This window comes from Paroedura picta, chromosome 3 (assembly GCF_049243985.1).
Source record: "Paroedura picta isolate Pp20150507F chromosome 3, Ppicta_v3.0, whole genome shotgun sequence".
Lineage (NCBI taxonomy): Eukaryota > Metazoa > Chordata > Lepidosauria > Squamata > Gekkonidae > Paroedura > Paroedura picta.
In genome coordinates, this window is record NC_135371.1 from 93,471,081 (window position 1) to 93,494,544 (window position 23,464).

Here is a 23,464-nt window from a genome sequence, read left to right on the forward strand (position 1 = left end):
CGTGTATCCACACTTATCTGTCAAAGTGTGCATGCACATGAAAGCTTATACCTCAAATAAATCTTTATTGGTCTTAGAGGAAGGAGATTGTCACTATCCTACATACAGAGACTCCTAGTGTGTGCTCTCCAGATTGTTCCTCAGGGTTTACTGACCACCAGAGCACAAATAAAGGAGGAGGCTTCAGAAGAACTGAACTTCCACCATTCTGCTGGGCCGGCAAAAGGGACCTCTTCCACCAGGCATTTGCTTGAGGCTGACCTATTAAAAACATCTGCTGCCCCCCCCCCCTCAGATGCCCTTTCCATGACTGAACAATCTGACCTCCCCAGAGATATGTCAGTGTTGTTGTTCTGTTGAAATACTGTTCTGGTTGGCATGCTATGTTATGTTATGATTGTTACCTGACAGATTGTTATAATGTTCTAGGTAACTATTTTTACAGTGTTATATATAAACCACCCAGAGCTGTATGGAAGGGTGGTATAAAAATCTAAACAAACAAACAAACAAATAAATAAATAAATAAATAAATATGAATAAATAAATAAAATAAATAAATAAAATAAATAAAGATGCAGTGATGGGGAAGCTGCCTTTCTCTAGTGTGACTTTGCCTGTGTTGCTTAGGAACCAATCCCAAATCCTTGTGTCCCAGACAACTCCCACAGTTTTGCATGCATGCTTTGGGATTAAAGTTGCCAAGATACACCCCCTTTCTATTACTGAAATAGCTATAAAAGGCTACTTTAAAAAAGAATAGAAAATAGGTAAACAGGACGCTTTGCTACTTTCCTTCTCAAAATTGCTCTTTATTGAGGATGTATAATAATTTTTCATGGTTTCTAGTTCCACTGGAACTTTGAAAGTTTCAGATTTTTTTTTAACAGAGGGATGAAACAAGCATTCCTAAATTAGGAAGAAAGAACTTGAGGCAACAGGAAGGGAAGGGGTTTTACAATGTGTAATTGTGGGCGGGAGGTGTTGCAATCTGCTTGGGAGTTTCTATTTTCTAAAAGCCTGTGTGCTGTGTAGACTTTCTTGAATAAATGGATTAATTTTGTTGCCACCTGTATGCCTTTCTGCCTGATTGTTTTACCTGATACTTTTTATATGATACCATGTTTTCATAGGTACCTTTGATAAAGAGAAGTATGGCACCAGTAGCCTTTTAAAATTCTTTGGACAGTGAGCAAGCATGTAACTTTTTTCTAACCTGCAAATAATAGCAGATTGGTCTTTTTTAGTGGATGACTCAGAATGTCAGATGATGTTTACTCAGCATTATGTTAGGATATATTTTTCTGGTAACTTACATCTCAGCTAAGAACAAAGCAGTGAAGCTAGAAGATCAAAGGCAGAACCTTGGCCTAGAAAAATGTGTTTAATCAAGTTAGAGCCAGTAGTTATTACAGCTTAAGTGTAGAGCCAAGACCAAACCTGGAATGTTATGGATAAAGTCTGGGACAATAACAAAATGTATGGTTTTTCAGACCAAATGCCAATCACTTGAGAGAGCATAATTTTACTATCATTCAAATGCTGGCTGGTTAACAACCCTGCATAGGATTGTTGTTGTGGTGGTGGCAATATCTCAAGTGTTTATTCAAGGCTTGGAATAGTTTATAGAAGCTAAAGAATTAGAATTAAATGTACTGCAGGGGGAAAAACTCAAAGTTGGTTTATTTAGAACACTAGGCTTCAAAGCCCGCTTGTAAGAGCGGGCTTTGGAAGGTGGGGGCCCTGCGGCAGTGGCGGGCACGGTCCACGGGGCTGGGGAAGGGTTCCCCGGCCCCCTTGTGCCCCCCCAGCATAGGCTAAGGTGTCCCCGGCCCTGTGGAGGAGGCAGGCACAGTCCGCGGGACCGGGGAAGGCTCCCCCGGCCCCCTACCTCCACTCCTAGTGAAGCTTAAGGCCTCCCTGTGGCCACGTAGGTGGCAGCCGTGCTCTGTGGGGCCAGGGAAGCCTTCCCCAACCCCCTTGGTCCCCCCACGAAGTGTCATGGCCAAGCCCAGGGCACTAACCTATGTCCTGGGGGGCATCAGGGGCTCTCTGCAGACAATGATGGCAGAGAGCCCCTGGCTGGCTGGATAGGAGTGGCTGGGGTCCTGATGGGAACTGTAGCCAGTTGTGTGAGGGGCCAATCGGAAGGCACTTTGCACTTTCCAATTGGCCCCTCACCCACCTGGCTACAGCTCATGTCCTCCGGGTGAGGGGCCATTCTGCCCCTCTCCCAGACTGCTCTCGCCCACACTGCCCTTAGCGAATTATGAAGGAGGAATGATATCCAATCCATGCCACCTTGCCAGCCTGCAAATAATAAAACCATGACTGGCTACAGGTTTCATTGAGCAAAAGGCTATGGTCAGAAGGGAACAGGATACTTATTCAATTCTCTTCCTGTCATTTAGAACTCAAAGCCCAATCCTGTATGGGCAGGAAAGGCCAGGGCATCATCAGTATGGACCTTGTGCTCATCCCTGTGACCATACAAAGTCACTGCCAGGCTGCTGGCACAGGCCTGGCACAGATCAGGCCCCAGAAGCCCCAAGCTGTGAGTGCCAATGGGGCCTGTCTTGCAACAGGCCTGTCAACAACAGTAATGTGGCTGAAATTAACCCACAATTCACATGGTATAACTTCTTTAACCCTAAAAGAAATCTTCCAGCCAACTTTGATGAACTTTGTTAAGAGTGAAATCCAAATTCTGGGCTTTTCCACACATTTACTATCTAAATTAATTTATGATCAAGCTGCATCATTAGTTAAGCAGTGGATAATGGACAATCGACACCACCTGGACCTGAGTAAAGCTCCATCTTTTTTGGCCCCAGTTAAAAGGAGACATGTTCTGGCCCCTTCCACTTATCCATCTCAGTTAGTAATAAATAAGCAAAGAAGGGCATTTAGAAGAAGAGTTGGTTCTTATATGCCGCTTTTCTCTCCCCAAAGGAGTCTCAGAGTGGCTTAAATTCACCTACACTTTCCTCTCCCCACAACAGACACCCAGTGAGGTAGGTGAGGCTGAGAGAGTCCCGATATCACTGCTCGGTTGGAACTCTTGCAAGATGCTCAGTCTTGCCTTCAACTCTAGTAGAGGGTCGCTATAAGAACATCTCCCTCACACCAAGACAGTGTTATTGTGGGAGTGGCCAAACTGAAACAAGAGAGCATATATTGTTCCACTGCCCTGCTTATGAAGACATTCATCACAATTTGATTGAACCACTACTCAAAAGGTTTCCAGAACATCAGGACACAGATTGAGCAAAGAGGCTACTAGGCAATGAGACCCCCCCCCCCGCCACCCCTGTGACAATTCAGTTGGCTATGTTTTGAGCCACTGTAATAAAAATATGATGCTCCAAATTAATATAGATTTAAGTTGTATTTTAGGCTCTGTTTTAAATTACCTTACATTTAATGACCATACTGTTTTGGTCTCTTATTATTCTATTTATATATAACTTGGTCTGAATGACTGTAATAAAGTTTGACTGACTGGCTTCTTTTCTCCCTGTGTGGAAAAAAAATGGTTGTATTTTTCTGTGGGTAGATCAGGGAGGGGGAGCCAAGGAACAACAGGGAGGGAAAGGGTTAAGTTTGTTCAACCTCCCAGGTACAAGTTCTGAAGATGCTTTTCAGCAAAAAGCCAGGGGAAGGAAACACAACTCTTCATGTAAAATTTGTAACCAGGCCACATGAATGTTAAAAATGTAATTTGAAGACATTGCTTCCTTTCCCTCCCCCCCACAGTGCCACCTGTGATTCGTGTCTATCCAGAAACCCAAGCACAAGAACCTGGTGTATCAGCAAGTCTCAAATGTCATGCTGAGGGCATTCCAAATCCTAAGATTTCCTGGCTAAAGAATGGTATTGGTATCATACCGAAGTTGTCCAAGCAATTGATGTTGTTAGGTAAGGGTAAGAAAATGTTTGATTATATATATATATATATTTAGTGGGAATAGTTCTGTGATTTGGTTTTGTTTTCTTTATTATTAATCTATAGCTATACATTAATGTTTGATAAGGCCATTGCTTCTTGGGCAAAATTTTCACTTAGGGCTGTGTTGGCTGTAGGTATGCCGGACCCCTGCTGGGGCCTGAGGATTCGATCCTTTGGCACCTCTCCTCCCACTCCAAGTAGGGGAATCTTCCCCCAGTCGCCCTCACCAGAAACTTGCAGAACCTCCATTTGTAGACCTGCAACTGCTGTTACACCCACCCCCTCCCACCCGAAACTTGCAGAGCTGCTGTTTGCAGCTCCACCACAGAAGCAACATGCCAACAGTGGCTCTTCAAATTTGTGCCATAACTGGTAGAATACTAACACCAATTTTAGAGGTATTCTTGAGGTAATAAAAAACCAACTAGTAAAATAGAGAATACTTGTTCTGTGTATGTGAAAAAAATTGCCCTCTTGAGGTAAAAGTGGAGGTAATAAAGAGATGCAGTAAACGGAATTGTGGGGAGGGGGTTAAAAATTGCCCTCATGAGGTAAAAGTTTTAGATAACACAAAAGAGTTGCAAAATTAATCTCAGATGTAGTATTTGCATACTATTATGCACTATTTGTTCCATACTGCAACTGTGATTTACTTTCTCTGCCCTAGGATAGGAAGGTACATTATAGAATTACTATCTTAAATACATGTACTCAAGCAGGGCAGAAGGTTATTTATAATGAGGTCTCTACATTCTATCTCTGGCCTGAGTCACAGTTATTGATTTTAAAGTAATTTCAACTGGGTCCAACTTTTTGAAATTATTGTTGATTAGTTCAAAGTCTAGAGCTATTCTGTAATGTATAATTTGTATGTTTGACCACTGAAGAAGGCCAGGGTTACATGTGGTCCTTACCTTGGAATACTGAATAATTTTATTTGGACCTATACATTGCTTTTTATCGTTTTGTAATAAATATATTCATTTTTTCATATAATTGATTATTTTATTCTTGTATGTGGAAAATTTGAATTATTAGGTCTGAATATTTTGTTTTCTTTAACTGCTGGGTCCTTAAATCCATATTTTTGGATTTTTTTCTTTATTGATTATATTTTCATATGAACATTGTTAAAATGAATAGTTTTGGATTCTTTTTAAAATACAAAAACAGTTTGTGAATGAAATAGTTACTGAAAGATTTCACATTTTTCCTTAATAACCATTTTTGACATACTACAGATTTATGAATCCATCAACAAATATTAGGCAATATCTGTGCAATGTCTGAATGGGAAGAAGCCATGGCTCTGCGGTAGAGCATCTCTTTTTCTTATTTAGTAGAGTTCCTAGAATTGATACCAAGTAACGCCTTCGTCTGAGACTCTTAAGAGGCATTGCCAGGAAGACTAGACAACAGTGTTCTTGATACATTAGTGGTTAGTATAAGGGAGTTTCCTGTGTTCAAGTATTCAGAAATAATATCCTGGGGATATACATTGTATGCATCTGAAAACTAGGGCTGCTAATTCCACATTGGGGAATTCTTGGGGATTTGAGGGTGGAGCCTGTGGGGGGGGGCAGAGTCTGGGGAGGGAAGATCCTCCTCAGATCATAATACCATTGAGTCCATTCTCTAAATTAGTCATTTTCTCCAGAGAAACTGGTCTCTGTAGTATGGAGATCAGTTATAATTCCAGGATATGCCTAGTTCATACCTGGAGATTGGCAGCCTTACTGGAAACATTAATCTGCAGCCATCCTTTCCTTATTCTTACAAAATGTGCCAATTTTACAAATTTCATGCTCTTCCAGATCCTTGGTAACAAATTATTCACCTTCAATATTTCTAGACTCCTTTCTTTGTACACAGCCTCAGTTCTGAAACTGCATGAATAGAAAAATCACTGGAAAGTTGACATTCTGCTCGTATTTGATTTGAATGGTGCTTTCTGCCAAATAAATATGCAGCCTACATCTGCTCCGTTTCCAAAGCATGTTACAATTTACAGCTGCTTATGGATTTCTGTGTTGCAGCAAATGGAAGTGAACTTCACATCAGCAGTGTTCGGTATGAAGACACAGGTGCCTACACTTGCATTGCTAAAAATGATGTGGGAGTAGATGAGGATATTTCTTCTCTCTTCATTGAAGATTCAGCTAGAAAAACTCGTAAGCATAATGCTCACCTTTGCTTGTGATAAATACATATACATGCATGCACATACACTTTAGTTATATAGTAGTAAATATAATGTGTAGCTGAAGTAATTGTCTTTTTGTTTACTTTTAAAAGCTATCTACATTAATAAATGGGGGGGGGCAAGAATTTTCCTGAGTAAAGATTCACATCATCATGCAAGTTACAAGTGATCAATATATTACAAGTGATCAATATGTTTCTATTTATTACCAGCAACGATTATAGAATTAAAAACTAGTTCAGAGTACACATGCTGGTATGTGTATGTGTGCACCCATGAGTGCGCATACGGATTTGGGGCGCTCACAAAATTCTCTGTCACTGAATTCCTCAGCCAAATTTGATTTTCCCAGTCATTGACACAACACATGAAGAATGACCCCTTTGTGCCTTTTTTCTCTCATCATTTTATAGATCTTTTATCTCTCCTCTGTTTGCAAATGAAATGAGAGAGGAAAATATATTTCAAATGCCTATTTTCAGGAACAAAACCCGATTCTACCATTCATTCAGCTAATTGCATATGAAATCTCACATAAAATAGTAAAGAAAAACAGGTACTCCGATATGTATTTGAGAGTTATCACAGCAGATGCCTAATAGGGGGTGCTATGGGATTTGCCAACATTCTCCCCATCAAGTGTTTTTAGAAAGAAGGCAAGACCAGGTGTGTCTTTTGCCCAATAAAGATTTTGATTGGCTGTGCAGATTTTTTAAAATGTTGCTTTGATAGCAGCTGCCACTACAGCTCAAGGATCTTCACATGGGACTGGAGTTAGCCGCAGTTGCCGTTTTGTGATTGACTGCGCCTCCCATGGCAGCTATTTTGTGGCAGCCAATTTCTGGCTCCACCCTTCACATCGTGCCCCAAAAGGTTGGCGACCCTGCTGTAGTGGTTAGAGTGCCAGACCATTTCTGCACAGAGGGGTAAAATGTGAGAGGGATGCAATGTAATAAATCAGTAAAGTACAATCAGATCTCTTTCTAATGTCTAACTGCTATTGCTGTGCAAAATTGTCCAGTTCTGACATTCCGTACAGAGTGTGGGTTTTTTGATGGTGCTTTATTTATTTATACCCCACCACTTTCTGCAATGTGGACTGAAGCAACTTGACCACTCTCTGTGCCTCCATTTTTTCCTCACAACAACTCTGTGAGGTAGGTTAGCTCAGGGAGTGCAGTTGGCCCAGAGTCACCCAGCAAGCTTCCATGGCAGAATAGATATTTGAACCTGGGCCTCCCAGATTCTAGTCAGACATCCTTTGCCACTACACAACACTGGCTGTCCTTTCCTTTCCTTTCCTTTCCTTTCCTTTCCTTTCCTTTCCTTTCCTTTCCTTTCCTTTCCTTTCCTTTCCTTTCCTTTCCTTTCCTTTCCTTTCCTTTCCTTTCCTTTTTTTGTTCTCCTTATCTTATGATTGAATACAGAATTAATCCTAGAAAAAAATACATTCAGCACGCTTCCTCAGAAGTCACTGGCAATGCACAAAATCATATAGGCTCTCTTGAAGACTGTGCTCCTCCAAACCTGAATGGGATATTCTGTGTCAGTAACTAATCCAAAATATTTTAGGGTTAATGTTGTGCCTGTGGACCTTCTGAAGCCTTGAGCTTAGAGCAAAGACTGGGATTCTGAACCAGGGATTCACTGGTTCCTGGATTCAAACCAATCAGCAAACAGACTTATGGACCCATCATAGGCCTTCATTAAGGACCAATCACATGTCTTGGTGGGAGTCTCAAGCTTATATATGTTCTGCAGTTCTGCTTGTCAGTGTTCAGTGTTTTCTGGTTCCAGTAAAGTGTTCATTGTTTTGGAGCTCAAGTGTCCGTGTCTTTACTGAATCCATGAATTGAATACTGGTGACAAGGATGGGATTGCTGTACTAGGTAGGCATCCCTGGCTAGCAACTGAAATCACTACTGTTCCATGGCTTCCAAGGAAGGTTTGCTTAAATTGCTTTGTTGCCCTGCCTTCAGAGGAGAGACTGTGCAACATCACTGTCCCTTCACTTGTGTGAAGGGACATGCAATGAAAGCTGAAATTATGGCCAGCAGGGGCTTTGGGAAATTTCATGACTATGTGTAAGGCTACAGGTTCACAACAGTCAGAGATCACAAACTGCTCTTGGACTTTTTGCTGCAGACTGTCAGACACGACAAATTATATCTCCAGGAATGCTGTATTGGTCCATCTTCTTCAACAGCTATTATTTCTTGCAACATTGCCCATGAAGGAGTATGGGGAATGCCATGCCCTCAGCCACCTACCATTATCAAATATTGGTGCAGACTTCTCACCAGTCCATGGAGTTCTGCTCCTTGACCATTATTCACACGGCGGAATGCCTGAACTGGCGGTGACAAGGCTTTGGGGAAAATCCCCGATTATGCTCGACGTTGCTTCCATCCCGGGTGCCACTGAACCTCAAAAGACCCATGTTAAGGAAACGTGGATTCTTCCACATTCCTGGGTTTGCCGAGGGCACAGGCGAGGGCTAGGTTGGGCTAGCCCTGTGCATAATTGGAGGAGCTGGGCCTTTATAAAAGAGATCTAATGAAACATTAGGCACATACATGTAATAATGTGTGCATGAACTTGTCATACATGTCTTTGAATTACAAAGGGAGAGACCCAGGTAACAGGAATCGACTGTAATTGAGCTTTTTAAAAGTAAAAAACCCTTTCATACGAAAAGGTTCATAATCACTGAAAGAAATTAGGTCTGTTTTGTAGTCTGATTATCTGTAAGAAAATGTTACTTTTAAAGAAATTTTGATGCAATTACTACTTTCATGGAATTCTACAAAATTTATTATGGCCACACAAACTTCCTGTGAGATTGGTAAGACATGTTTTGCAATCTATACTCAGGAAAATTAAAAAATATATATTTTATTGGGAGTTTCTTATGTTGGAAGGAAAAACTTCCAAAGGAAATAGTTTACATTGGTGAGAATTATTTTTGTCATACCCTTATTCTGCTATTCTAGTTTTCTATACGGTTATTATTAACCGAGCTATAGTGTTACATTTATCTAACTGCTGCAATTATATGTTGACATTGTTTTTTGTTTCCTTTCTTTGACTATTTTCTGGCTCTCCCATTTCTCTGATGCTGCAGTTGCAAACATACTGTGGCGAGAGGAAGGTACTGCAGTGAAATTGTTTTGTTGTAGTGATAATGTGCTTGTCTGCTTTAATAATTCCATAACAGGCCATTTCCCACTAACCTGCCACTAACCATAGGGTTCTCTGGTATAAATTACAAACAGAACAATAAAAAATTGTAAAATACTGCTAGTGCAATAGTTATCGATGTTTTCAAGGGAAGGGTGAATGAGGATTTCCAGGCCAAAAAATAGGTTTTAGAAAGTTAATAGCAAAATTGATGATAAATTACAAAATGTGTTATCTTTAACAAAAATGTTATCATAGTTACAATTCACCGTGCTTTAATTGAATTACAGGTATGTTTTGCCCTTATTACACATAAAATGTCTAGCTGTAATTTGTTCATATTCACAATTTATCCAGAAGCAGAATTATTCAAGGACAAACTTTTCCTAGATAAATATGTTTTAAAACTGCTCTTTTAAACATTGCAAACCCTTCCCATTTTGTTTTGTTTGACACTTGTTCATTAAGCTGGATCAGAATTATAGCGAACCCTATATTTGCAGATATTATATTAATTGTTGCTTGTATACCTGTTGAAATAACCCTGAAAACTTTCTTAGAATCAGCTGAGGGATCTTTCATATGATACTACTGTACACAGAAAGTATATTCCCTTGTCTCTACCCAATGTCATCATGGTAACACTTGAAAAGCCAAGTGGGCAAAAGAATTCCCAGGAAATTTTCACTCAGATATGAAAGGAAGATGACAAGTGGATGGGAAGACCCACATGACTGGCCATGCACATATTGGTTCAGCCTTTCAGACATAGCTGTAGCGCTGTGAGATGTTGCTTGCCTGCAGTACCTAATGATGAAGTCATAACCAAGTGGGGTGTGGAGATTCCCTGGAATAATTACTGGTGTCCAGTCTACAGGGATACATTCCCACAGGAAAAGAGGCCTCATTGAAGGCTCTATGGCATTATCTCCACTGAAATCCCCCCCCCCCCAGGCTCATCTCCAGGAATATTCCAACCCAGAGTAGGCAATCCTGGCCACATGTTAAAATTTTGTGTTCAAACGTGGCATGTGATGAAACTAGACGTGCATGTTTTCTTTATTATTTACAATAATTACTAAAATAAGGTGTTTTGTAATTATAATTAATATGAAACAAATTCCCCATCTAAGCAGCCTGTAACAACAACAAAACGATTTTCTTTTATTTTGTTCTGGTTTCTTTTATTATTGATCCCTGTTGGTTTCACTTTTACAAGAATGCCAGCATTTTTCTAATAAGGGATTAGAAAGCACTGTGATCCTTAGCAGAAGGGAAGAGAGAGGGTCTGGGCTTTCTTGATTAACTGTAAATTGTGGCCAACTAGCATTGTATAGACATGTGAGGTATTCCAGTCTTTGGGGATAGAACTTTGCCTGTCTCTTCCCTCCCAACCTCTCCTGTTGTGCCAAATTTTCCTTTACAATCTGCATTCTTTTGCTTACTTGCTGCTCTTCAAATGTTATACTTCATCCAAGCAAATGGACCTCAAAATCCCACTGCTGCTGTGCACCAGCCTAAATTCCTTACCCTCCTTGTGTCATCAAATGCCTTTGCCTGGCCAGTCTACCTTTTTCTCATTCTGCAGTTCTTCAAGCTAAATGAAGTCTGTGTTTAACTATTTTAAAAATGTTGTATCAATTATCCAATAGACTTCAGTGCTAAACAGGTGCTTTGGGAATGTCTTTATACTATCTGTCTGAAATTGGCAATGTGGGTATCCTTAAGGGATTTTACAATCTCCCTGAATTTTGTCCAATTTGGATGGAAAACAATGAAAAGCAAGGACTTCTAACTAGTGGGAAATAGTTGTAAAGATAGAATACATTGTAAAACACTCCCCAACAATGAAACAGCCCCTTTTTGAATTAACACATAGGAAGCATAATAAACTCCCATGCACAAGTCTAGAATAAGCATGAACATTTGGCAGTTAATAAGTAATCCATTTGAGATTTGATTGTCACACAATGCACCAGGTCTTATACTTTATTAGTCTTACTCAAATAGAAACTAAATATGCTGAGGTTTGTACTGATTTGGTTTCCCTTTCAAAGTGGTTACAAATTAATAATTGAAATGTATAAGCTTTGAACAATGAAAAATTGCCCCAAATTGATGACGTTATCATTCTGTATAGACTTATTACAGATGTAAAGTTCTCTGTGAGTAACTTATGATCCTGCCATTTTGTCTCTCAGGGATACAATGCTACTACTTTCTAATGGACACCAAAAAAATGAAATATTTTTGAAATATCTTTGAGAAAATATGAATACACTACCCTATAATGACCAAAGTTTCTAGTGGTGTTCAGATACTTAAAAAAAAAAACTGTATATTTCAACTAGGGATACCAGCGTCCAGGTGTGACCCGGGGACTCCCCACATTTACAGCTCAGCTCCAGACTTCAGAAATCAGTTTACCTGGAGAAAACTGATGCTTTTGAGGGCAGACTGTATGACATTGTACCCCACTGAGGACCCAGGCTCCATCCCCAAATCTCCAGGATTTTCCCAACCCAGATCTGGCAACCCTTCACTCCCATCCTCAACAGATAGCCAGGAGGGACCTAACTACCTTAGTTTCAAGCATCCATATTTATCAAGGTACTTAAGAAATAATCCCATCCAGGCAGACCAACACGGCTACCCACATGAATCGATGGGAAAAGAGTTACTGAAGTTGCTTCAAATGAAAGTTATTGCACTAAACTGACATTCATACTTATAATTACTATATTTGATTAAAAGATGTTATGACTAGAGCCATTACTTCTTTTAGTGGGCTTTCTAAATTTATTATACTTAAGGGCTTAGAAACACTCCTGTTTACAAATAGGCCTCTGATATGATGTCAAAGCATTTCCTTTAAAAAAATTAGGAAACATCATCATGTCTATAATTCAATTCGTTGCTACAAAGCTATATTTCTAAGGATTGTTCTTTGATATCAGTAGGAACTTTCATTTCGCTAAATTAAACCAGGTTTTGGTGCCAACTCATAAGAAGATCTCAGTCCAGTTAAACAAATAGCTAAAATCTTGTTGACACTGTACTAATCAGAAGAAAATAGTTTAAATTAATAAAACTAGATTTAGAAATCTTGTGTGATGCCTGACTGGCGTAACGGAGATAATCAAAGCAGAAACTGTAATGTTTTCCTTTATGGAAAATTTACAAGCTCACAATATAAACCAGTAAAGCATAAGTAACAAGAAGTTTACAGAACTGAATGTCATTGTTATTAAAGTCTGCATTAGGGCAGGGCACAAGAAACTGATATGTGAACATGGATTTTTGTTAAAATTATCATAGAGAATAGAATGGTTAATGTGCATGTATCTTCTCATAGGCACAGTTCACAATGATCACAAGTTACTGCATGGTTGTTATCATTTGTTTTAAAATGTCCCTATTTTAAACATCTGCAGAAATGCACTCATTGCATCAAGGGCCAAATCCTGCCTTTTCATTTATGCATTCAGTCCCCATTGGAACCCATAGGAATTGTGTACATGTGGCAAGAAGGGATTTTTGTTTGCACATGATGAAAGTGCCAGTCTAGGACATTTTAAGCCCAAAATACTTCAGTCCCACAGTGGTGATGACAGTCCAGGCTATGCTTTCAGAAAACGCATGATCTCTCACTGCAGCATCACATTTAAGGATCATTGCTCCTTTGATGCCTTAACTGGGGTATTTCTCTGTTATAATTAAAAGTGTAAAGCTCATATCCTGAATTCCCACTACATAAAAGTCTAGTTTAATTACCATTGTCAAGTAATCAACATTGGGAGGGTGGGGAAATCCTGCAAGTACACAAGTTTCATTGCACAATTGTTTGCAGGATCTGTGCTACAGCATGTTTGGTCTACTATATGATACATTAATTAGGTCAATAGAATAAATATTGCATGAATGTTGCAATCAAGCAATTAATTTATTCCGCAAAATTATTTTTTAATTGTCTGGACACAATTTAGCTCACTTTTAGGGACCACATTGTTCAATAGGATTATTAGCATACTCTCAGTTGTATCCCTTCAAAATATATGAGAATGAAAAGCAATTAACTTTAGTGAAACTTTTGCCTTTTGTGATTAATGTCCTCAAGTAACTTTTCAGCCCTAAAAGGATTCATAGAACTGAACAGATTTAACATTCACATGCAAAAAATGAGATTTTTTTAATAACTAAGAATTTATATACCATGGCAAAAAATTAAAATAAACACAATTTCTCAGCAGCAAAACTATGGAAGTTTGGCAGATAAGTACACTATCAACATTATTAGAGATGACATTGGCCATTATAATAATCTATTTATGGAAGATGTAAATGTGAACAAATGAAAGAAAAGATCCCCAGTATGGCATACAAGCTATTCATTACTGCTTTTGTATGTAATGGAAAGTGCACTATTAATGTTACAGAACATTTCTGACTAAGCAGAAATGTAGACTACAATCTCTTACTTGAAATTCATTGGCAGGCTATTTTTGTAAAGCTTCTGGAATGCCCCAGTTTTCATAGATGAGTGCTGTTGCAATGCTAAATGATCCCACATTTGTGAATTACAGTTTGCAAAATTTCAAAAATGCCTTTGCTTTGGTGGCTATAAAGATTTCCTCCCAATGGCCATACCATGCCATAAGATGTGTTTCTTGGAACAATGAGCTACACATTTTATTCTGCTTAAAAATTATACTTCTGTTTTTGTGCATAGATTTATTTACACTTCCTGCGCTGGAAAGAGATTCTGAAAATAAAATGAATAGCAAACTGTTTCTAATAGGAAAGAATCATATGTATACATTTGGTGGGAATTTTGTAAAACACCTGGTCCTAAGTCACTTACTTGAATTTATAACTATTACCACCAAGGCAATGCATTTTTGAGCCTATCTGTACCTCCCTTCTCACACCTTGAAGTCTGACTTGTGACATGAACCTGGACTTTGTGAATGCATCACAAGCATCCCAATTACTAGTTTTTTGTTTTTTTTTTTCACCCCTTGAATGGTGTTTTGTTTGTTTAGCTTGCATACTTGTTTTCAGACTTAGGAAGCTATGCCATGTTTTTCCCTGCTCTCTCTCTTCTTTTTTTCTCTTTAAGGCCTCAGTGTGGGAAACATGTTCTATGTCTTTGCGGATGATGGCATCACAATAATTCAGCCAAATGACTGTGAGATCCAGAGACACATCAAACCAAATGACAGAGTTTTTACGAGTTATGTAAGTTGGTGATTTTTTTCCTTGGCCTCGTTATATAATTGTCCTATACTCGATTTTAGCCAAAAGGCCAAGAAGAAATAGGCATTATTATATAATTGTGAAAAAGCGTATTGGAAAAGCAGAAGAATAAATTAGTGACAGTCTGACTCTCACCGAGTATGTAGAACACATACCTGCTCTGGGGGTCCTTGGTCCTGGCCCCCTCCCCCTCTCTCAGACATACATACACACATATGCAGACACGGACTTCTTCTCCCTCCTCCCCCCTGGCTTCTCCTCCTTTCCTCTTGGTTCCTTGAGCTCCTCCCTGGTCACTCCCCCCTCCCATCTCTGACACACACATGTGTGTAAACACAAACTTCTCCCCCTGCCTGACCTCTATCCCCTTATCTCTCATTTCCCTGATATCCTCCTTGGCCTCTCCCCCTTCATCTCTCTCTCAGACATACGCATGCAGACACAAACACCTTCCCCCCACTCCCACTGCCTTCTCCCCCCTTATCTGTTCCTTCCCTGACCTCCTCCTTGGTCCCTCCCCCCTCCCTCAGAAACACCCCGACACTCTCTTCCCTCCTAATGCTTACTTCCCCCTCTCTTTACCTCTTGCTGCAGAATTGGCCTGGCCTTCTTTGCTGCCCTGCAGCTGCCCTGGCCTCTTCTGGTGCATTCTCTGGGGCGGGACTACAGATGTCATGTCTGTACCCATTTCCATTCCAGGCGGCACACCAGAAGATTTGTTCTACAGCAAAAAGTAATGATAGAAATGAAATGGAAATGTAGAGAAGGAGGCTTTTTATACTAGCTTCAAAGCCCGTTCCTAAGAACGGGCCCTGAAAGGGTCCCCTCCCCTGGCCCCTGGCCAGGCAGCTTAAGGTGGTTTTGGGCCGCAGCTCACAGCCAAATCAAGTGGGGTGGGTGGGGGCTGGGCAGCTTGTCAGCAGGGCCGAGACAGAGCTCCTTAGCAGGCAGTCAGCAGGCCCAGTCTAGCAGGCCAGGAGGCCTTCATTAGCAAGCCCTCCACCACGACCCTTTGCCCAGGGCCCTCTCACCTGCTGCTGGCTCCAGGCACTGAGGCGTCTGAGAGCAAAGAGGCTAGAGTCCAGGGCCGGAGGGCGGGAGCCGCATGGGCAGGGCCAATCAGGGCAAAGCTGGCTGCACCCTGATTGGCCCTATTCCAACTTGGACAGCTGGACACGTCCCACCCGCTAGGTTGTTTCAGAAATATATAGGGGAACAACAATGGATAAGGATTAGAAGAGCTGTTCTTTGTACCCCATTTTTACTAACCAAAGGAGTCTCAAAGCAGCTTATAATTATCTACCTTTCTTCTTCCCACAGCAGACATCCTTTAAGGTAGGTGGGGCTGAGAGAACTCTGAGAGAACTGTGATAGCCAAAACCAAAACAGAAACAAAAACCCAACCTTAACAAAATCAGGAACTGAAAGGTTGAGCTATAAAACAATATAAAATTTTAGCAATTATTTATTAATGTGCACCAAGATTAGGTTAAAAACAAAGTAAAAACTATATATATATATATATATATATATATATATATATATATATATATATATATATATATACATACATACATACATACATACATACATACATACATACATACATACATACATATATATATATATATATATATATATATATATATATATATATATATATATATATATATATTAAATAATGCACTCTTATCTAAAACCAATTATGAAGTATAGCTGGGTGGTCAAGGGAAATCTGTTAGGTAAAGCCCCAACAAATACTGGTATAGTGTTTCTTTTTGGGCTCAAGGTCACCCAGCTATTAAGGGAAGCCTTTGAACTACACAGAACCCCATTGCCATAATAATAAGCATTTGTATAGTGCTTTGGGTTGTGTAACACATGTAGTATACATGTTGCAATCTTTACCCTGCTCATATAGATATTGTAAGCTTGAGGAACTGTAGTTTGTATAAGGGGCCTAATAAATTCATGGCAGAAGGAAAAGTTGAACCAGAATTTCCTGCAAGTCTCTTAAGCCACTACACCAAACTTGCTCTCATAATTTCATGCATTCATGAATTGGATATCACAAACTTGAAATGTCTTCAAAAAATAAAGAAAAGGTAATTCTGCTTGAGTTTCAAATACAAGAATGGTGACAAAGACTTAAATTCTTTCAACAATACATATGCAAGTAGGAGGCAAATCACCCCTCATATTGTTCTCAGCATCCCTTGACCTCCCCAAAGCAGCATTTTATGGGACATTTGAGGCTACTTCAGAAGGAAAGAGTGAAAAAGTTGTACTTTCAAGCATAGAATTGAGATAAGATTCAGCCCATGGTAATTCAGGCAACACTAACTGTATATTTGAATGGGCTTGAATAGTAAAGTTTTGTCTTTGTTCACTGCTTCATTATCTCAGAAAGTTTAGGCTCAGCAGAACATCTTACTAAATCAGAAGAGTGTTTGAATTCACCTTGGCTTGATAATTCCTCATTTCATAACACAGATTTATTATTTTATTTTATTAGATTTTTATACTGCCCTCTCATCATATGCCCTCCTATATTTGTCTGATATAGAAGCTGCAGACAATATGTTTGTAGAAGCTGCAGAAAATATTAAAAATATATAAAGAGCCTTGATGGATCAGACCAGTGGTCTTTCTAGTCCAGCAACCTGTTTCATACTGTGGCCAGCCACTTCACCTGGAAGGCCAATAAACAGCACTGGTATTTAGAGGTTTACTGCCTCTGATTATGAAGAGTCTCTTTGGTTACAATAGCTAATAACCACTGATGGATCTCTCCTCCACAAATCTGTATAATCCCACTTTAAAGCCCTTCATATCTGTGGCCATCATTATTGGTAGTGAATGCCACAATGTAATTAGTCTTTGAGGGGAAAAGTACTTCCATTTGCCATTCTAAATGTAGTGCTTATTAACTGGTTCCATCTATCCATTTTCTATACCTCATGCATAGTTTTATAGAATGCTGTCACATTCCCCCTGATATATATATATATAGTGTTTTAGTGTTTCCTCACTGTAAAAGTACTTCAACCTTTCCTAACTGTAAATATACTTCAACCTCTTCTGCACTTTTCCTCATCTTTGTAATGCTTTTTCTGCCACATAGCAACTAAAACTATACACAGCATTCCAAATAAGGTGACACTGTGGATCTATACAGTGGCATTACACTATTGGCCAAATGTACAGCGTTCATCCTGGAGCTATTCACAACCTGCCTGAATTCACCATCCTGAATAATTTTGTATCTTCCTCAAACATATTATACCTGTGCTTTCCCAGCTGCACTAGCTCAGGGTTTTGATTCTTACTTTCAAAGCCCTAAACTGTCTGAGACCCTTGTATCTATGGGTCCACCTTTTCTCCTATGTCCCCCGAAGAGCATTACGATCAAGTAGTCAGAACCTGCTCAAGGTCCCCAGACCCACAGAGATAAGACTGGCCTCAGTCATGGTTTTTTCAGTCCTATCCATAGCCTGGTAGAATGCTCTTCCTGATGAAATCAGGTCCTGCTGGAACATTAAACAGTTCCAGAGGGTCTGTAAAACAAAGCTATTCCACCAGGTCTATGGTTGAGGCCAGGAAATATGACCAGAAGAAATCTGATAGCAAAAGAATCGCTAGGCTAATTTGGCCACATAAATGCTGGCTTCCCTGTCTGAACATCCATCTGCCCAAGGAAACAAGAAAAAGAAAAACTAAAAAACAAGGAAAAAAAGGAAACAAGAGAATCAGTTTGGTATAGTGCTTAGGAGTGCAGACTTCGAATCTGGCATGACAGGTTCGATTCTGCGCTCCCCCACATGCAACCACCTTGGGCTCGCCATGGCACTGATAAAACTGTTCTGACCGGGCAGGGATATCAGCGCTCTCTCAGCCTTAACCACCCCACAGGGTGTCTGTTGTGGGGAGAGGAATGGGAAGGCAACTGTAAGCCGCTTTGAGCCTCCTTCGGGTAGGGAAAAGCGGCATATAAGAACCAACTCTTCTTCTTCTTCTATTTCCAACCATGGTTAGTCCCCTCCAAAAATGATTAATCGAGGAGGAAATAGCTTTTAATAAATTTATTAAATCAAAGCATAACATTACATTTAATGAATGAATATTTTATATGTTGTTTTATGTAAATGGCGGTTTTTAAAACCTGTTGTTACCCAACCTAAGCTGTCTAGGGAAATGCTGATTATAAAAAAAAAATTGAATTGAATTGAAATTGAAACTTGGCCTCTCATTATACTCTCTCCCACAATTCCAAGTCATTTATAGATGACGTTGTATTCTTTCATTTCTTCTTAGTTAGCCATGTGCATAAAGTGACTTTAGGAAGTAATAAGGTAGTAAAATTATTTATCTGCCCTGGGTTTCTCATTCCAAGTGACAGGGCCCAGGACAGGGTGCCCAATCTGGAGTGCAGGTTCACTACCATGACATGGTTTATAAGACATTTCAGATATAAACCAGAAGATTCCCCCCACCCCAGATTATGTATATGTGAGAAGAGATCTCTCACAAAAGTCTATACTGTTAATAAATGTTGAGAGCATTATATATCTGTATATATATGTATATACTGACATATATGTAAAACATCTGGAAATTTCAGCATGAGTGGTGTGGACCAAACTGTGTGTCCAGTAGATCACTGGCAAATCCATCCTAGGAGTCAAAGCCAAAGAGTCACACACTGTACCCTTGCACCAAGTCCTGAAGAAAATTCTGATAGCAACCCCAAACAGCCTATGCTTTTACCCAAGCACAGTTTTCATTAGCAAGAGAAGGAAACTGAATATAATAACTGCGTTTTTTTTTCTGGTGTCAAACATCTGCTGCAGCATTAGCAGTCAAACATTCTACTGTGCGAGGTTGGATACCATCCAGGCAAAGCCTGGCCATCTTCCTATCTCACTGCATGAAACTCTGCTCCAATATACCAGGTGAATAACTGTTGGAGGATGGGGTGGAAATATGCCCTAACTAGTAATAACTCCGCAGGACACAATCTCCTCTTTTCTATTCCATTATTACATAGAGGTTAGTGTCAGAACCTAAAAAGAAACATTTAGAATCCCATTTGAACAGTAAATATACCTGCCTTATACTAAGCATAGTATTGTATACTCCGAAAGGCAGAAGTCTTTCATAACCCAGTGACCCTTTGAATCTTTGAATCTTATGTGGGTTTACTTATACACTGAACCTAGACTGAGTTAAACCTCTCTGTGATTTATGAGCTAAGGTTCATATAATTACATATTTATTTATAGTCTGTTTCTTACTGAGATGGCTTGTTTAAATATGTGCTAATCAGAATATAAATGTCATTTCACAGTAGCTCCGTAACCTCTCTAGATCTAGACTTGTGTGCTCTCAGTGCAGACAATCATTTCACATTCCTGACTATAAAAACAAACACATCATTTTTACTTAATACCATCTATTATTTTCTTCCATCATTCTACAGGGCAGACTGCCTAGATCACAGCACTGAACTTAAACTGATTAAATTGACTTTCATTCTTTTTATTTCAGGCAGAAATCTGTCCTAGAGTTGAAGGTGAAACCATTCAGTCCTGCCTCTGGGCTTCTGCTGTCAATGTCAGAGATAAATATATTTATGTAACACAACCTAAATGGAATAGAATAATGATCCTCGATATCCAGACTCAGAAAGTCATTCAGGTAACTTTCCAGGGGCAACTGATTGCTTTAGGATGGGGAAAAAAGACTTTGATGCTGCCAAGAATTAGGCCCCTTCCCAAAGGAGACGCAAGCTATGCAGTTAGTTATTAGATTGGCAAGATTTACAGCCTGACAATTGACACTTCTTCTTTTTAAGAAAGAGGCAGCTATATTGCTGCATGTTAAGAGTATTGCTGGGTTCTATGTAGTAAGAAGCAGGAATGCTTACTAGAAATTGTAACATTCCGCATATAGGTTTCTAGTAAATGCATGAAATTAAAATGTTATTTGCAATTGCAGCCCTCCTTTTTAAATTATATATTGTGATGATCTTGTTCAATAGTGATGTGGATTGGCCTAGGATTTGGCTCAGACCTGGTGTCAGCCATGGTGACACTGGGTTCCTCGCAATGTGTTGTTGGCTGCACCCATCAGGCTGGCCATGACCTCGAATGATCTTTGGTGTGAGGGTAGAGGTTCATCTATTGCTAAGTAATTTCATCCCGTTGTCAGACCACCGTGCCCTGAAGGTCTGGATGAGGGTACCACCCCCACCCTGGTTGGGCAACAGGTACATTTTAGTCCACCCACAGAGACTTATGGAAACCACATGATTCCTGAATGCTCTATGGGACACTATGGCCTCTGGCGAATCGTTGATGCCTTTGGTGGAAGACTGGCAGTCCAACCTAATGGCTGCTATTGATGAGATTGCTCCTCCATGCCCTCTCCACCCCCGGCCGCAAGCGGGATCCATGGTACTCCCAGGAGCTTCATGAGAGGAAGTGGGAAGTGAGACAGCTAGAGCATGTGTGGCGGAAAACTCATGATGAAGCGGCAAGAACATCCTACCGCATGCTTATGAAGGCATATGAGATGGTGGTGAAAGTGGCAAAATGGGATTTTTTTGCAACTGAAATTGCATCCACTAGCTCTTGCCTGCTGCAATTTTTTAGGACAGTTCAATCTCTTACTATCCTCAAGGACGGGCACCAAAATAGTAGTAAATTGGACTGGAACAGTGAGGCATTGGAAAGCTTTTTTGCGGATAAAGTTTTGTCACTCCACCAGGACCTTCGTGCCATGATTGATACAGAACATGAACTGGAAGCTCCATGGCCGTCATGGGAGGTGATGTTTGATGACTTTAGACACCTCTCTTTAACCGATGTGGACAAGTTGCTGGGGTCAGTGAGGGTGACCACTTGCCATCTGGATCCCTGTCCATCGAGGCTGCTCAAAGCGGGCAATCGACAGATATGAGACCTCTTATTAGGAGAGTTCCCAGAAGGGCTGAAGGAGGCAGTGGGCTGCCCTCTCCTTGATCTATGGGACCCTGCCAACTACTGCCCAGTCTCACACCTTGTGTTTCTGGGTAAGGTGGTTGAGAGGGCTGCTGCAGACCAGCTCCTGGCTTTCTTGGATAAAACTTTGGCCTTTGACCCACACCAGTCAGGCTTCTATTCTGGCCACAGGGTGGAGACTGTACTGGTTGCCCTGACGAATGATCTCCAGTGCCAGTTTGTGCTTCTCAATCTGTTGGCAGCATTTGATGTGATCGACCATAAGTTGTTAGCCCACCACCTCACAGGAGTTGTTATCAGGGGGACAGCCTTACAGTGGCTGGTCTATATTCTCCAGCACTGGATAGATAGGGTGGCAGTGGGGGAAGAGTTGTCTGGCCCTTTGTGCACCCCTGTGGGGTGCCACAAGGGGCAACGCTCTGCCCCACACTTTTTAACATCTCTATGCACCTCTGGCACAGCTGGTCCGGGGCTTTGGGCTGGGTTGTCATCATTACACCGATGACACCTAGGTCTATCTCCTGATAGATGACCAGTTGGACTCCCCCCTTCCCCACCCGGAAACATTTGCCAGATTTTTGGAAGCAGTGTCTGGATGGCTCAGGCAGAGTCTCCTGAAACTCAACCCCTTCAAGTTGGAGGTTCTGTGGCTGGGTAGAAAGGGGCAGTACCAGGAAGTGCACCTCCCCTGCCTAGATGGGGTGCAGCTTATGGCTGTGCCTGCAACCAGGAATTTGGGGGTGATTTTTGATGTCTCATTGTCTATGAAGGCTCAGAACACAAAGATAGCCCACACCGCATTCTACAATCCATGCCCAGCTAAGCTACAACCATCCTATCTGTCCCCAGAATACTTGGCCACAGTGATCCATGCAACTTCCAGATTAGATTTCTGTAACTTGCTCTATGTGGGCCTTCCCTTGTATCTGACCCAAAAATCTCAGTTGGTGCAGAGTGCAGCTACTAGGGTCCTCACAAGATAATCTTGGAGGGTCCATGTCCAGCCTATGCTGAGACAGTTGCACTGTTTACCAATTATCTTTCAGATCTGTTTTAAGGTTTTGGTTTTTACCTTTAAGGCCATCTGTGGCTGGGTCCTGCATATTAGAGGGGCTCTTTGTCTCCTTATGCCCCCCACAGGTCTCTTCGGTCTGTGGGTATGCATCTGTTGGTTATCCTCAGCCTCCAGGAGGCATATCTTCCCTCAAACAGGGCCAGGGCTTTTTCAGTCCTGGCCCCGACCTGGTGGAATAAGCTCCCAGAAGAGCTGAGGGTCCTGATGCAGCTGTCAATGTTCTGCAGGGCCTATAAGACAAAACTATTCTGCCAGGCATTTGGCTGAGGACAGGCCAGGAAGATCAGGTCCCTCCTTACATAGGCCCTGTAGAGCCCTGCAGAGGCATAGCCTTTGGGCAGCTGAGCAGAGGCACCTCTCCTGAGGACAATGGTCAGGAACTTAGAGAAGTCACCCCTGAAGAAAGTCAGTCAAATAACAGTGAGTCCTCGAGACCTCAGGTGCAGAGAAATCCAAAAGGAGCATTTATTCAAAGGTTTTCTAGCAGGAGAGCAACAGCAGGAAAAAACTCACAGAACAAACTCTTTGACTGAGACAAAGGACAGCAAATACATCAGGGGGTCTTATACCTGGTGATGCAGGGGTGGGGGTAGCTGGGCACTTTAAGCGGGAAGCTGACAGAGAGCCAGAAGTGCCCTTTGCTCTGAGAGGTGAGAAACATGAGTGGATGTTGAGGCTTCACAGAGGGATGCAAGGAGAAAAGGCGATAAGCGGCTCCAGCGTGAGAGTGCTTTGGAACTGGGGTTCATGACACAATGGGGAATATTGGGGGCTGGTGTACCCTGGCATTATAGGCTGCA

General features: G+C 40.9%; 1 protein-coding gene across 4 annotated transcripts in view; it reads left to right on the forward strand.

Annotated features, from left to right (window-relative positions):
- Nucleotides 1-23,464, forward strand: part of FSTL4 (follistatin like 4) — a 695,481-nt gene that overhangs the window by 641,304 nt on the left and 30,713 nt on the right. For 3 of the 4 annotated variants that reach the window (XM_077326857.1, XM_077326854.1, XM_077326858.1), the window contains 5 exons: nucleotides 3,757-3,918; nucleotides 5,986-6,120; nucleotides 9,277-9,303; nucleotides 14,452-14,570; nucleotides 20,136-20,285. In XM_077326857.1, the coding sequence (XP_077182972.1) occupies nucleotides 3,757-3,918; nucleotides 5,986-6,120; nucleotides 9,277-9,303; nucleotides 14,452-14,570; nucleotides 20,136-20,285 (593 nt within the window). The remainder of the gene's footprint in view (nucleotides 1-3,756; nucleotides 3,919-5,985; nucleotides 6,121-9,276; nucleotides 9,304-14,451; nucleotides 14,571-20,135; nucleotides 20,286-23,464) is intronic. The other variant, XM_077326855.1, reaches the window with a different exon arrangement.